The 13,848-nt window shown below is 31.2% G+C and overlaps 3 protein-coding genes and 1 long non-coding RNA gene across 4 annotated transcripts in view; all 4 read right to left on the reverse strand.

The window, feature by feature from the left end:
- Window positions 1-624, reverse strand: part of LOC106110273 — a 4,391-nt gene extending 3,767 nt beyond the window's left edge. Inside the window, exon 1 of the long non-coding RNA XR_001226070.1 lies at window positions 468-624. This is a non-coding gene — a long non-coding RNA (uncharacterized LOC106110273). The remainder of the gene's footprint in view (window positions 1-467) is intronic.
- Window positions 625-6,334: 5,710 nt separating this feature from the next.
- On the reverse strand, window positions 6,335-9,758 carry LOC106110279 (odorant receptor 2a-like). Its single transcript, XM_013292047.1, has 5 exons — window positions 9,677-9,758; window positions 9,509-9,608; window positions 9,112-9,216; window positions 6,907-7,062; window positions 6,335-6,570 (listed from the first exon to the last, which is right to left on the reverse strand). The coding sequence occupies exons 2-5, from the start codon at window positions 9,578-9,580 to the stop codon at window positions 6,517-6,519; spliced, it is 387 nt and encodes a 128-aa protein (XP_013147501.1). The 5' UTR covers window positions 9,581-9,608; window positions 9,677-9,758; the 3' UTR covers window positions 6,335-6,516.
- On the reverse strand, window positions 9,664-10,440 carry LOC106110225. Its single transcript, XM_013291967.1, has 2 exons — window positions 10,065-10,440; window positions 9,664-9,968 (listed from the first exon to the last, which is right to left on the reverse strand). Exons 1-2 carry the CDS (start codon window positions 10,438-10,440, stop codon window positions 9,664-9,666), a joined length of 681 nt encoding a protein of 226 aa, XP_013147421.1.
- A 3,128-nt stretch (window positions 10,441-13,568) lies between these two features.
- LOC106110232 (tyrosine-protein phosphatase non-receptor type 9-like) overlaps window positions 13,569-13,848 on the reverse strand; it is a 38,689-nt gene continuing 38,409 nt past the window's right edge. Inside the window, exon 13 of the mRNA XM_013291979.1 lies at window positions 13,569-13,637. Within this exon, the coding sequence (XP_013147433.1) occupies window positions 13,569-13,637 (69 nt within the window). The remainder of the gene's footprint in view (window positions 13,638-13,848) is intronic.

Raw genomic sequence — 13,848 nt, forward strand, 5'->3', positions numbered from 1 at the left:
AAAAAAAAAACTTATAACTCTACTTAGATTCCTACAACTTTATTGCAAATCTTAGAAATGCGAAAGTTTAGATGGATGGATGTTTGTTAGAGTTTGTAGCCTAAACGGCCGAACGGATTTCGATTACATTTGGCATAGATGTAAAGAATAGTCAGGAAGAACACACAAGCTACTTGCATTCGTTTCGACGGAGTCTCGGCCGAAAATTAGTAATTAAATTTCGGAACAACCTATGATGTATGATGTATTCACAATACTTTTCAATTTTTATTGTTATCCTTTTAAATTGTCAACTAAAGTTTTTTTTATTGTACACGATGAAACAAAATCGTCAAAGGAACAGTTTGCAAAAATGTTTCAAAACGCTTTTAGCTCGGAAGCGACGAAGCGAAAACTGTTTGTACCGATGAATATGTTGTGAATTGTGAAGCTATGTCTAAACATCGTATGCAAAATGGAGGACATACCTTATTTTAGGTAACTATTTTCAAATTCTTAACAGTAAAAGGTTTATGTAAGGTAGATGAATAAGAAACCACCAATTCAACTAGTACGATACACACTAATTACCCCTAAGGAATGTGGCGAAGACTTATAATAAAATCTTCAAAACAGTTTCATTAAACTAATCACAAAACTGTCATAGATTAAATAATAAAATGCAAAGAGTAAAAAATTGCAACAGCTACTTTTATCAATGCATACCAGTCTTATTTCACGATGCGTCAAAAATATTTTAAAAATAATTTTTGAGCAAAAGTTTTGAGGAGCGCCTGGCTTTATGAGGGTCAGTGTTTACATCTGTCAGGTTATGACTTTGTTATGACGGTGAGCAAAAGTTTGTGACGGCGCAACTGCGGCTGACTCCATAAACAGTAATGTTTGTTGTTGTTGCCCTTTCTGACTTGTTTCGAGTTGATATTGTTGTCTAAAATGAAAATTTTGCTTTTGATATTATCTACTTTTGAACGTGTGCTTCAGGGCAAACGCTTTTGCTTTTATTACTTATTGATACGATTATTCTTTTTCTTTGTTTAGGTTAATGGATTTTTTCTTAAGGAGATATGAATTTGAGAACTGTGTTTTTAAGAAAAATCGCTTTTAACTGACACTTATTTTTCTGTGTTATTTTTCTTTGATTCATTAGCTGCCAGTATTATACAGCACACTGAGCATACAACCTTCGTAGTTAACGTAAAATGCAGTTCCAATTCGGTATCTGATTAAACAGTATGGATGTTTGCGATTATCGTTAGTTACAACGGCAGCCGCTCGGCGTCAATTATCGAGTTCAACGTCAAAGAGCTTCGTCAAAACGAACCCGTCCTGTATAGCATCCCTAGGGATGTGATACGATTCAGAAAAGAATGCGTTGCTAAAAATGTCGATTACAAACAGGTTCGACTCCTTCTGATCTTTTAAACAATATTCATCGTAGTAATATAATATATCATACTGCTGCCTTTCGAAGACATCTGTCTTACTGGCGATACAAGTGTAGCAAAATATATTGTTTTCCCTCAATTTCTCTTTGACATTACAGAGGCAAAAATAATATTGTTCTTAAAAAAGTTGTACGATAATTGCATATCACAAATGCATTACATTATTATACTCTACTTACCATTAGTATAAAAGTTATTTCAGACTGGAAAAAAGTAACATTATCGATTTATTAATCAGACATCACTATTGTACCCAATAATGTTTTAACTCTTAATGAACGTCACTATTTGCAGTGAAGATGTGGTTTCTTTTTGAATTTGCTAACATTTCCAGAACATTTTCAGAAAAAAAATAGTAATCAAACACAAAACAACATGAAATCGTTTAGCTAAATTGAGCATGTTAGACGGAATCTAGTGTTTAGATGCTAACCAGTTAGTTGTTCATCATAAATTTGTTAAAAACTGCAGTCAAGACAATAAAATTTACTACTAGTACTTTGGTACTAGATGAACTTCAAGTCTAGTTGAGAACTTGTTAACTTTGAAGTCTGTTTGTACCGAGTTCTGTTTACTAGAGCTCATTACTGACATTTATACGTTTATTGTTTGTTTGTATTTGTACTTCCTTATAAGATACAATGTCTACCATGTTCAAAGGATATACCTTACCACAATAATCTACAAAAAACGTCACAAATATTAAGTATTTGATAACAAATAATTTATTTGAATACAAACAAGTCTCAAAATTATCAAAAGTAAACTCTTACAGTCACACTCAGAGTCTTTAATTATACTTAAGCAGTCTCCTAGTGTAGAAGTATCTAGAAGGGATATCTGTACTATCTTTGATTCCTTTAGTTTAGACAATGATAGTGAAAATATTAGATAGTAAAACGTTGACTGCATTAGGTTTCAAACACCGGCTGCAGTTTTAAAAATTCTAGCCAAGTATTGCTAAATAACCCTTTCGTGCTATGCAAAGGTGTTGATAATGTGCGTGTCATGTCCACATTAACCACTAACCGGCCTGATTACGTCACGCTATTACTATTGCTTTGTTTGTCTAAATTACATGACATTCCGGCCACAAAGGATCGTTGGTAACGTGTGGTAAGGACACAATCAAACCGTAACCACACAAACTGTATACGCTATCAATAATAACAATATTTACGAAGAGTTATTAACCATTGATTAAATAAAAAAGTTAGCCATAGAATTGTACTTCTATAATGTCATTAGTGGCGAAATCATGTCAAAATACGGATCAAACTACACTCCAAAAAAACACCAACTGCCTCATGCATTCTCCTAATGTAACTGTTTAAAAATTCCTACATTTTAATGGAGGAATTTAAAACTACCAAACTTAAGTAAAGGTTAACCCGGTATTGGCTCTCATGACTGCCTAAAGGGCACATCGAAAATCCTTCATGTCGTCGTCGGTAAACCGAGCGGTATAACTTTAAGAACTTGTGTAGATAATATTAATGTACGGGTAAAGGATATTTTTAGAACTTAATATACTAAGTTTAATAACGTGCGCTAGAATTATTTTCAATAACGGTTTTCAAAGCTTCGTATGAGCTCTGCGGGTAATCTTTTAGGAATATTAATTTGATGCGCCGCGCTGAGAGACGCCAACAAAAATTTTCATAAAAGAAGCCAGTTGTTGCCGCTTTTGTTACTTTATTAATACATATTAATATCAACATGCCGAGGTTGTAATTTATTCATTACTAGCTTTTGCCCGCGATTCCACGTGGAATTAAAGTGAGTAGCCGATGTGTTCTTCCTACTCTTCCTATATCTATGCCCAATGTCATCGAGTTCTGTTCAGCAATTTAGGCTACAAACTCTGACAAACATCCATCCGTCTAACTATCTAAACTTTTGCATTTATCTGTACTAACATTATTATTATAATAAAGCTAAAGATATAATAAATTATGCTTACGAGAGTCATGATAACTTTTGAGTTAATTATTACAAAATAATTAAATAATTTTAACGTAACATTAAAATAAGCAGAAATCACGTAAGGTATAAACACTACATTCCATTCGATAATCTATATCTATACTCTTTCACCGTTAGAAAGGTAGTTTATGTGTGAGTAAAATAGGTTATGTTTTTTATTATTCTTTTAATTTCACAAGGACAAAATCGCGAGCGAAAGCTATTATAATACTTAATTATTTAGAATATATACGACCTGAAGTTGATAGCAGTCATAGCGTTTATTAATTTCTCATCAACTTTTAAGGTTCGTTTTGTTGAGTGCAAAATACAACCTGTTTGGCTGACAAGCAGTATGTATACAGCCAAAGAGGTTGCATACTGGCTACCGAGGCAATAATCGTTTGTAAAAGAAAATATATAAAGGAACAAGTCAAGATGTAATCGAGAGAGTTTTGAGTTTTTGTATATATTTTGTGTAAATAAGTTTTTGAATATAGTTATATTAATTTGATAAAAAGTGTTTTGTATTTTTGGCTGCCGCGCTGTCGGTAACAAGTTAAACACGTTTTCCATTGGACACATTTTTCGAGCATTAATGGAAATTGCGTTACATAATGTAACATGGTTGGACTTATCCACTGAGGCGTTGCAGTTGGAGTATGCCCAACCGTCACCCTGCTCTGTCCCCACGTGGAGACAGATGAGAATAAAAAGTTTCATCCATCCCCCCCTTTTGCGACGAAGAGACGGTTGGAACTTATTTTATTTCATAACGGTTTCATCTGTCACCTTATTGGTGATAGTGGGACTAAAAAGTGGTACTGATGAATCTTTTTATTCTCACGTGGGGACAGAGCGTGGAGACGGTTTGGAATAATCCTTGCAGTTGCAAAGTTTTAACTTCATTAAAAATCATATTCCATTTTCGTTGCTTTACAATTTACAATTTAAAATACGCTCCAGAATTACATAGAAAAAACAAAGTTTGCGAACTCAACATCAAAATAGGAATAAAAATAAACATAGTTATGTTATGTTACCGAGTTAATTAAAAATGTAGCTCAAGTTGCTTCTCGTTCGAGCAACAACTTGCTTTGACTTTACTTGCACAATATACAAAAAATGGCCCATAAACAATTTGAAAATTATATTGTAATAAAGTCTAATAAAAAAGCAAACAAAAATTCGAAAACCTACATCTCGTCTACAATGATAAAACGTTTTAGTATTGCATGATTTTTTAGGATTACTAGCTTAATTTGCATAAACCATTAAGTGTAGAGTATATCAGTTAGTTATCTACGTAATACCCTCGATGTTTCGTATTTTCACTTGCATTTCTAGATTTGTGAATACTGATTTTCGTGGCTCCTAATGTAAACATGAACATTCCAACTTTAATAAAACATCAGAAATTCAAAAACAATTGTTATTTATTATGTAGATGTAATGCAAATAAGGGAGTTTGTTTGTAATAAATTATCACGAACGAGGAAGTAGGTGTAATTGAGAAGCGACTTTCCGTGGAGATTACACTGAGGGAGGTATATCAAATTTAAATATGAACAGATGATTTTAATGTTATTTAATGTACATTTCAAATCTAAAATATAGGGTATATTAGATTTACTGATTAAAAACAACATAAAAGCTAATACGTGATATATTGTTACGAATTTTCTAGAATAAACTTCTATGACTTCTTATTGAATATCTTATTTCAATATAATGTAAAAAACAGCAACGAAGCTGTTCGTTAGAAAAGAGACGAGTTTTGCTGATTAAGGTTTTGTCAGTAAAGAAAATAAATTGCAGGAAAGACGGCGCAATTTCAAGTTTTTTGGTGGTGGAAAACACCCTTGCTATTTATTCTCTAGGGTGGGCCTGTAAATTGTTGAAGTTACACCAAACCCTGCCTAAACCAATTTATTTAGGAACGGTTGCTTCATTTCTTTTCGCAAGGAACGGAAATAATTAATTAAGAATAAATGCTATATATTTTTATTAATCTTAAGAAGCATTAGAAAAACAATTTAATGAAGCTTCTTACCATGATCTTCGGATAGCAGGGGGGACAACTCAACTCATAGTCCTACTCATAGTCATTCACACTCATAGTACAAATACGTGATAAAAACTAAGGCACAGAAAGTTAAACAGTTTTAAAACTTTTAAATAATAGCACTCATATTTTTACAGGTCGTTTATCACTATTAAACCGCAAACAAGATTTCCACAAAGTATTATTAAGATGTATAAAGGATAATTAAATTATGAACAAAGAGTTGGCCAAGTAATAAACTTTAGTTGTTTCAAGAATTTGGCAAGTCGATAACTTGTACAAAAGAAGTTCATTTAACTTTTCATTAGTTAATTAATTGATTATTAGAAAATTTTCGACGAGGATATAACAAGACAGAATTCAGAAATTAAAATTTTAAAATTACTTTCGTGAACTACCTTCATTTTAGGCTTATGAAAATGGTTTAACGTATTACTCATTTTAAGAAATTTTAACCAGCCGATTATGTATTTTTCTTTGTTTATTTAAGGTACTTACTTACTACTTATCTCGGGAACTTTTTTCAATTTCAGAACTGTTACAGATCTATCAAATTTACAGGGAATTTTTCTAATTTTTAAAAGGTTGAAAAGCAAGAATTTCTAACAAGCCGAAATGTTTACTACCATTTATTTGTCCCTATAGTAATCTAGCGAAATGAACAGTTTAAATGATTTTATAATTATGCAATTCTTAATAATCTGTTTCTTTCTATATTAAAACCTTTATGGAATCTCAGACAATGCCTCACAGGTGAACAGATATTACGAGTCAATACGTGTCCAATCTCTGCCTGTCATCTTTGTAGCTTTACGGTATTTTGAAGAGGAAGTGATACAAGTTCTATATTCTTTTTGTTATTCTTTATTTATAGTAAGAGGCTAAACAAAGCTAAACATACAACTTGACTAGAGAGTCTAGACATATATTTTTTGTATGACAAAACTTTAAGCGTAACGCAGTTAGATCGTGCAAAAACATGTGTTTCACTAATGTAAACGTGAAAAGTTTACATGACATTTGTAATCTACATTTCAGAGGTTAGGACCACGCTGCGTTCATAATATTGAATATAGCGTATGATTGCCGGCACGCCTGTAATAGAAACATATGTTAATCTTAATCATATCATAAATGTGAAAGTTTAGTTGGATATTTTAAGAGTTTGTAGCCAGAACTGCTGAACGAATCTCGATGAAAATTGACATAGTTTTAGAGGATAGTATGGATGAACAGATAGGCTGACTTTCATTTCACGCGGACGGAGTCGTGTGCATAAGCTGGTTTATTAATGTAATTAAAGTTCTATCTCGTAATAAAATCTAAACATGTATTTTGCAATTCTATTCGGATTTAGATTTTCATAACATGTAGCTTGAGGTAGGCTCGAGCACATCGATAATAAGAATCGAGAGTAAAATCAATTCATACCTCAGAGAATGTTTCGAGGTTAACTGGATAGAAAACAGATCTTATGCTGGGCGGATTATTGCATCTTGTCAACATAAACAATACAGTCTTCCTTATTTTTATGTTAGATTGTTTCTCCCAACCGCAGCAGTAAATTGATTCTCTAAGCTTCATACCCTGGAAAATTCCCAGTAAAATCAATTTTAAAATATAGTGATCTAAAATAAATTTAAATAAGTAATGAATTGTACTTACGACCTTGTTTTCATATATTCATTTTTACATTTAAATCAGTTGTTAAAAAATTAAAATCGTGGTCTATTTTCAGTAAACTAGATATTTACTAGGTAGAGATATCAGATTTACTTTTTGCCCGATTATCAATTGCCAATCCATAGATATTTGTGTTGTCTTGATAAAATGTATAACAAAGTGACGAGAATATTAAATGTAAAAAAAGTACCTTTTGCATTAGAAAATCACCATAGTAACATCCTATAAAGAAATGTAGAGTACAGGCGAATAACATTAGCGTGAATTCCAAGTTGATTTCAAGACGATACAGTGACTAAAATGTTAAGAAATTATTTACTGCTAAAATCACCTAGTTCCTTAGACGCAAGTTTTAAATCTTACCATTAAAAATTTATGAACCGACTTCAGAATAAAGAAGGTTTTAATTTGACTGCGTTTTTTTAGCTCTAATAATGTAAGGCAGAACTGTAATGTTTTGTTATTATTGTTGAAATATGATTATACAACTTTACTTACTTGGACAATTTGAAAAAAAGTAAACGATGACAAAAAGATCGTTGTTTTTATTTGTAATTCAAATACTTCCATAAAATTTGTTCTAAGAGATTTTGAAAATCTGTAATTTAAAGAAAGGAGAATATATTTTCTCACTTTTTCATTACAGCCCAAAGTAAAGATAAAATTATTACATTTCTTTACTTACTTGTATACCTCCTGCAGCTTTTTATTAATTACCTTTAAATTTTCAATAATTTCGTTTTCATTCATATCAGAAAGTGATATAATTTTTCTACTCAATATTTCAATTTGACCACAAACGTGTAGTACAAAAATCGATACCAAAGGATCGAATCCGAAAAAATTCCAACTTCCATTGATCGTGAAAATCAAAGATATTAAAAACAAACAAAAATACACATATATAACATCCTTTTGTTTTTCTATTACTTCTGGGTATGTAATATCATATATATGAGTTAAATGAAATTCTCCTTTTATGTAAGAAACAAGCATTAAATAAGAAGCTTTCAAAGGAAATACACTAGCACTCATTAGAACAGAATAAAAATATAGTTTACAAACACTAATGGCTTTTGCGGAATATTCCATGATTAGTAATTGTTCTTCATTTGTTTGTCGATCAATTCCTTCATAATCTGCATTCAGCATATCAATACAATTTCTCAATTCATCCCTATAATACAAAGCTAGAATATTTTTATATGGTATAGTCAAAGATACGATCAACAATGATGCATTTTTAATCGCTTTCGCATACTCTTTGTTGGGTATATCATAACATATTATAGAATTTGCGAAAAAGAATACAATGCTGCTAGACACGATACTGATAAATGCAAATCTCAAAAGCCATCTTCTATCTCGTACCAATTTCGGATGTATTCCGCTAAAACGTAGAGCGTGAGAAGAAATATTAAATGTTCTTTCAAATGTTAACATGTTTGCTAACAACTCCGATGACAGTTGATTAGGTTATGTGCAATAAAAAGACTGGTAAACTAATAATGTGACAAGAAAAGTTGACGGTGGTATAAAATTACAGAATAATAAAGCAATAATTATATCGTTATGATACAAATTTATAATACGATTCGCAATGAAATTATAGGTTAGAAACTTAACAGTAAACAGTAAAAATTGCAAGTTAATAGCGTGTTTCTAGCGTTTTTAACAAATTCCCGTTTAGCTGTCTTACAAAATAATAATACTGATGAGTTTATTGATGCATTTTTTAAAAAATCTAAAAAAATTAAAGCTTTAATGGAGGGTGCAAATTACATACTCAATATTATTCAAGTCAAGTCTATGATTTGAACAAACAAAAAAAGTTTATTTGAAATATTATGGTGATCATTCCAAAGAAGACAACTCTATATCTCTACCTAATAAATTAGCCCAAAGCCGTGTTATTATTCTTCATAAGATTAAACTTAATAGTAATATTCTTACCACAAGAACTAGAAGATTGCCGTTGTAACAAGACAAAAATAAACGAATAGTGCAGGAGAATAGAAAAGCAATAAACTCCGTATTGACTTCGAGGCGATACAGCGACTGGAATAAAACAAATATTGTAGGAATGAAGAACTGTCGATTTCCACTGTCACAACATTTATATAAACATAATATAACCCCTCCTAGCAGAAGCAGAGACAATTATTTATTTAAAAACATTTAAAAACATAGGAGACTGAAATTCAACGATATTGTAATTAACGATAAATGACAAATGAAACAATTCTAATGCTACAAAAGAAATTAACAGAATTATTTTAAAAAAATGTTATCTCTTAGTGAATGATAACTAATATTCCATTTTTTATAAAAATAAATAACGTTGACTTACTTGAAAGATTTGAAATAGAGCGAAAGGCACCAAAAATACCGCTAATTTAATTTGATACTCGAATAAGATCATAAAGTTCGATTTAAGAGAATCTACAAATCTGTAAATAATAATGAAAATTAAAATCCGTTTTTAAGGTAGTTAAAGTAAAGATTTTATCGAGTGTACCTGTATAAGCCCTGCAATTTAATGTTGATAGTCTTTAAATTTTGGACAATTTCATTTTGATCAGTCAACTGATTTAATGCCAACAATTGATGGCTCAAAATTTCCAATTGACCACAAATTTGTAGCACAAATATTGATATCAAAGGATCGAAGCCAACATAGACAATAGTTGCGTAAATCGCAAAAATGAAAGAAAGGGAAAACAAGCATAAAAACACGTAAACATTATCCCTGTTACTTTCTATCCATTTTGGATACGTAATCGCGAACATCTGAGCGAATTTAAATTCGCCTTGAATGTATGAAAAGATCATTAAATACGCAGATCTAAGAAGAAATGTCGATGTAGCTATAGAAACAGAATAACACCAATATTTACAAACTTTACTCGCCATCTTTGAATATTTCAACACTAATTCTCTTTCTTCTTTTTTATATTGTTCTATTTCTGATAAATATTCATCAATAGTATCGAAGTATTTTTTAAAATGTTCTTTGTGATGTATTGCTAAATAATTGTAATACGGTATCGATAAAGATACGATGACGAAAGATCCGTTTTGAATTGCCTCCGCGAATTTACTATTGTTTATATCATGATAAATAATTGAATGAGCAAAGAAATACACCACAATAAAGCACACGGAGTTAAAAAAGCTGAACTGAATCAACCATTTCTTATCACGATGTGAATCTGGATGGATGCCGTTAAACCGTAACGCGGCAGTCGAAAGACGAAATTCATTTTCAAAATTCAATACCATTGTATAAAACTTTAAAGACAAAAGGAAAATAAAAACAATTCTTAGCAAAATCGACAATATATAGAGACCAGAGTGAAAAAAAAATAATTACAAATTGACACGGAATGTGGTCAGCAAGTCATAATTAGAGTAAGCTATGAGAAGTTATTGGTGTGCTTGACATAAAAATAACAGGCTACACATTTGAAATACAAAAAAAAGCAAGTATTTGCACTAATTTATTCAGATGCATGTTCATTAAAATATTGTGTTCAATTTAAATGTTTTATATTTCGTTTGCTCAAGGCTGCATAGAAATATCGCCTTCGTGAATTTTCTACAGATTCGATCTAGAAAATAGACAAATTATAAAAATTTATGAAATAATATAGGTAATGGTATACTTACAATTTGTTTCCGTATAAAACTGAAACAAATAATCAGCCTTAATTTTTTACTAGCATTCGCCCGCGACTCCATCCCTACGGAACCGGCAAACGCTACCTTCAACGTCAAAATGTCAAAACGCCACAAATTTGTAGATGTCAGTGGTTTCTACTCTCGTGAGGATTAGGCGATTAGCAAGTATATTCAAAACTCACGATGGTCAAATCGTTTTAAAGAAATTGTAAAAGACCGTTTGCTTACCCCTATGGGCTGCAGCCGTGAAGGGTAAATTATCTTTATTTATGTGAAATTCACAGTGCGGTTGACGATAAAATTACAGGTTTGTAAAGAAGGTATAATTATATTAATATTGCATCTAGAAATGAAAAGATAATACAGTGTGTTCAACGGTTTGTTTGCATATTTAATGGTATTTTTAAAATCATGAAAGCTTACTTTGTAAATTACTATAGGATGTTCAAATAATATACCATGCTAAGTTTTAGTTTCTGAAATAAGGATCACTGGACGAGATATTTTGAGCATTGTGCAAAGTAATTAGTTCCAGGTTTTCCCACAATACGGCAAGACATTTTATATTTCTGGTCAATGTATATTTACCCCTTCATTGGATAGTGTCCAGTATAACGAACGAGTTATTTAAAAAATCTACTGAAAAATCGTGGGACTTGATTTTAGTGTGTTGGTAACATATAACATTTTTTTTTATTACAAACAACACCGTCGTATTAAGGTTGGAAATAAAACTACTCTTTATGTATATTACAGTATTCTTTTTATTTCACACATATTTCACAGGAGGAGTTATAATTTAGATTTTAAACAGAAAAAATATTCAATAATATATTTACATTTACAAGAATCAACAGTATCGTCAGATTAACAATTTACTTAACCTAAAAAAATACGGCAAAATTGATTTTTTTTAAATTTCGGAAGGTTTCTTCGTAAATGCGTGAACTATTCAACTATAGATACGTAACAAATATACCACTTAATAATGATTTTCATTAATTTATTACAATATAAATAGATTTTATGACATCTGCCAAATAAAGTAAAATGATTGAAGCGGATATTAAATGGGGATTGGGTAATATGGCTATTTCTACTAAGAAAATATGGTAGGGCGTATTACAGAGATATTTATAAAAAGACTATGTACACAAAGAACCCTGTTGCAATGTTAATATATATCGATGACAGCGACATCTAGCGAACAGTACAAATGTTTCATCAATTCAAGTCAAAATCAATTATTGTACAGTAAATGACACTGTGAACGGGACGCTAAAGTTTTTAATGCAACAAATTTACCCGTCGATTTCACGTCAGCCATTTTAAATGAGGAAGACACGAAGACTGCGATTTTTACACAAAATTCCAACTTTCGTTACGAGTATCATTCCAGTCATTCACTATTACATCAAATCGATGTTCATTCGTTCACTCAATCTAGCCTTTACTTTAAACCATTCAGTTGTACTCGAAACCATTCTCAATCGATAGCATTCTTCGCATTAACTGTATACCATTCTTACGTCAGCATGCATAGAATTGCATAGTATGCTAGTACTTTTATATACCACGTAGAATTCGAAGATAGCATACTTCGTGCATATATCATGCAAGGATGCTTATATTTTGGTAGCATGCGTTTAAGCATGCTACAAAGAATACTCGTGGGTAAGCTACAAAGAATACCAATACTACAAAAATAGTGGGTATGGAGGGGAGGGTAGTGCAGGTTTAAACTGATGCCTTTGCGATATGTCAGTTGCTTAGGACGGCGGTTCAAAGTATACTATGTCGGCTACTATACTATTATATTTTAAAAATATCTATATAACTATATATGTATTTTTTTTATTTATGGCCAAGTACATACGATTGCCAACGTCATATTGTTAAAAATTATATCCATTAATTATATATTATGTAAAATTAGTAAACTTCTGAAAGATACAAAAAAGTTAATGAATTTATTTTCAAATAAATGTCCAGTTACATTCCTAACATTCCATTCAAATTCGCACGAACTAAAAAAAGACTACAGTGAAATATGGTCATTCCAAATAACGATACAAAATCTATATTATTTCACTATTTAATACTTTATACACATTCCCTATTGATTTATTTAAATTGATATCAACTGCAACGTACAATCACAATAAATTTATCAAGAAATCTGCACATCGACCATTAGAAAGAGACAAATGACCAATTTACATAGCTCTGTCTCTATCCCACAATGCGCTACGTCACATAAACCTATTTGAGGGAGATAACGATATTTTCGGTTCCTTATAACGCTATCGCTCTCGCACAAACCATTTAGTCAGAAGTACTACCTATGTGTGAGAGAGATAACGCGTCATTTCATATTTCTGCTACCTCTGTCGCACAAATAACATTTACTCCATGTGCGAGAGAGACAACGCTCTACAAAGCCTTCATCGTATTGTCTCTTTCTAAAAGTCCATTTGCAGAATACAGTTAGGTCACTATAATTTGTACATTTCCGCGATTGCTTCAACTTTTACTATTAATTAGTTATTTTACACATGCGCTATTTCTTATCGAGTTATTTTCCGTTCTCTGTACTATACATAACCTATCAAGATTCGTTTGTAAAAAAAAGTAATCCATGCCGCTAGTAAATTTCGACCAAACAGTTAAAAATATTCAGTCTATCCGTATAAATATTTATAATCATAACATTATCTAGAGATTTAGTGTTAAATATGTTTGCGGAAGTATACTGAAACGAATCTTAAACATTTCTCTTCGCAAGCGTAGCTCCCAATCTGAAAGTAGTTGAATTTTAATAGAATTTGGTGTTAAACCATTTAAACTTCGTTTCAGTATTCCGTCGCAAGTGATATAAAAATGACATTCCACAAATCCAAAACGAGTCGTACAAATGAATTTTATTCTACCAGCACCTCGATAGTTTGTGTCAATTTATGCGTTTCAAGACGAAAAGATAACACAGCCATACCATACATATATAAATGA

Source organism: Papilio polytes, unplaced genomic scaffold (assembly GCF_000836215.1).
Source record: "Papilio polytes unplaced genomic scaffold, Ppol_1.0 DF824247.1, whole genome shotgun sequence".
In the NCBI taxonomy this organism is placed as follows: Eukaryota; Metazoa; Arthropoda; class Insecta; order Lepidoptera; family Papilionidae; genus Papilio; species Papilio polytes.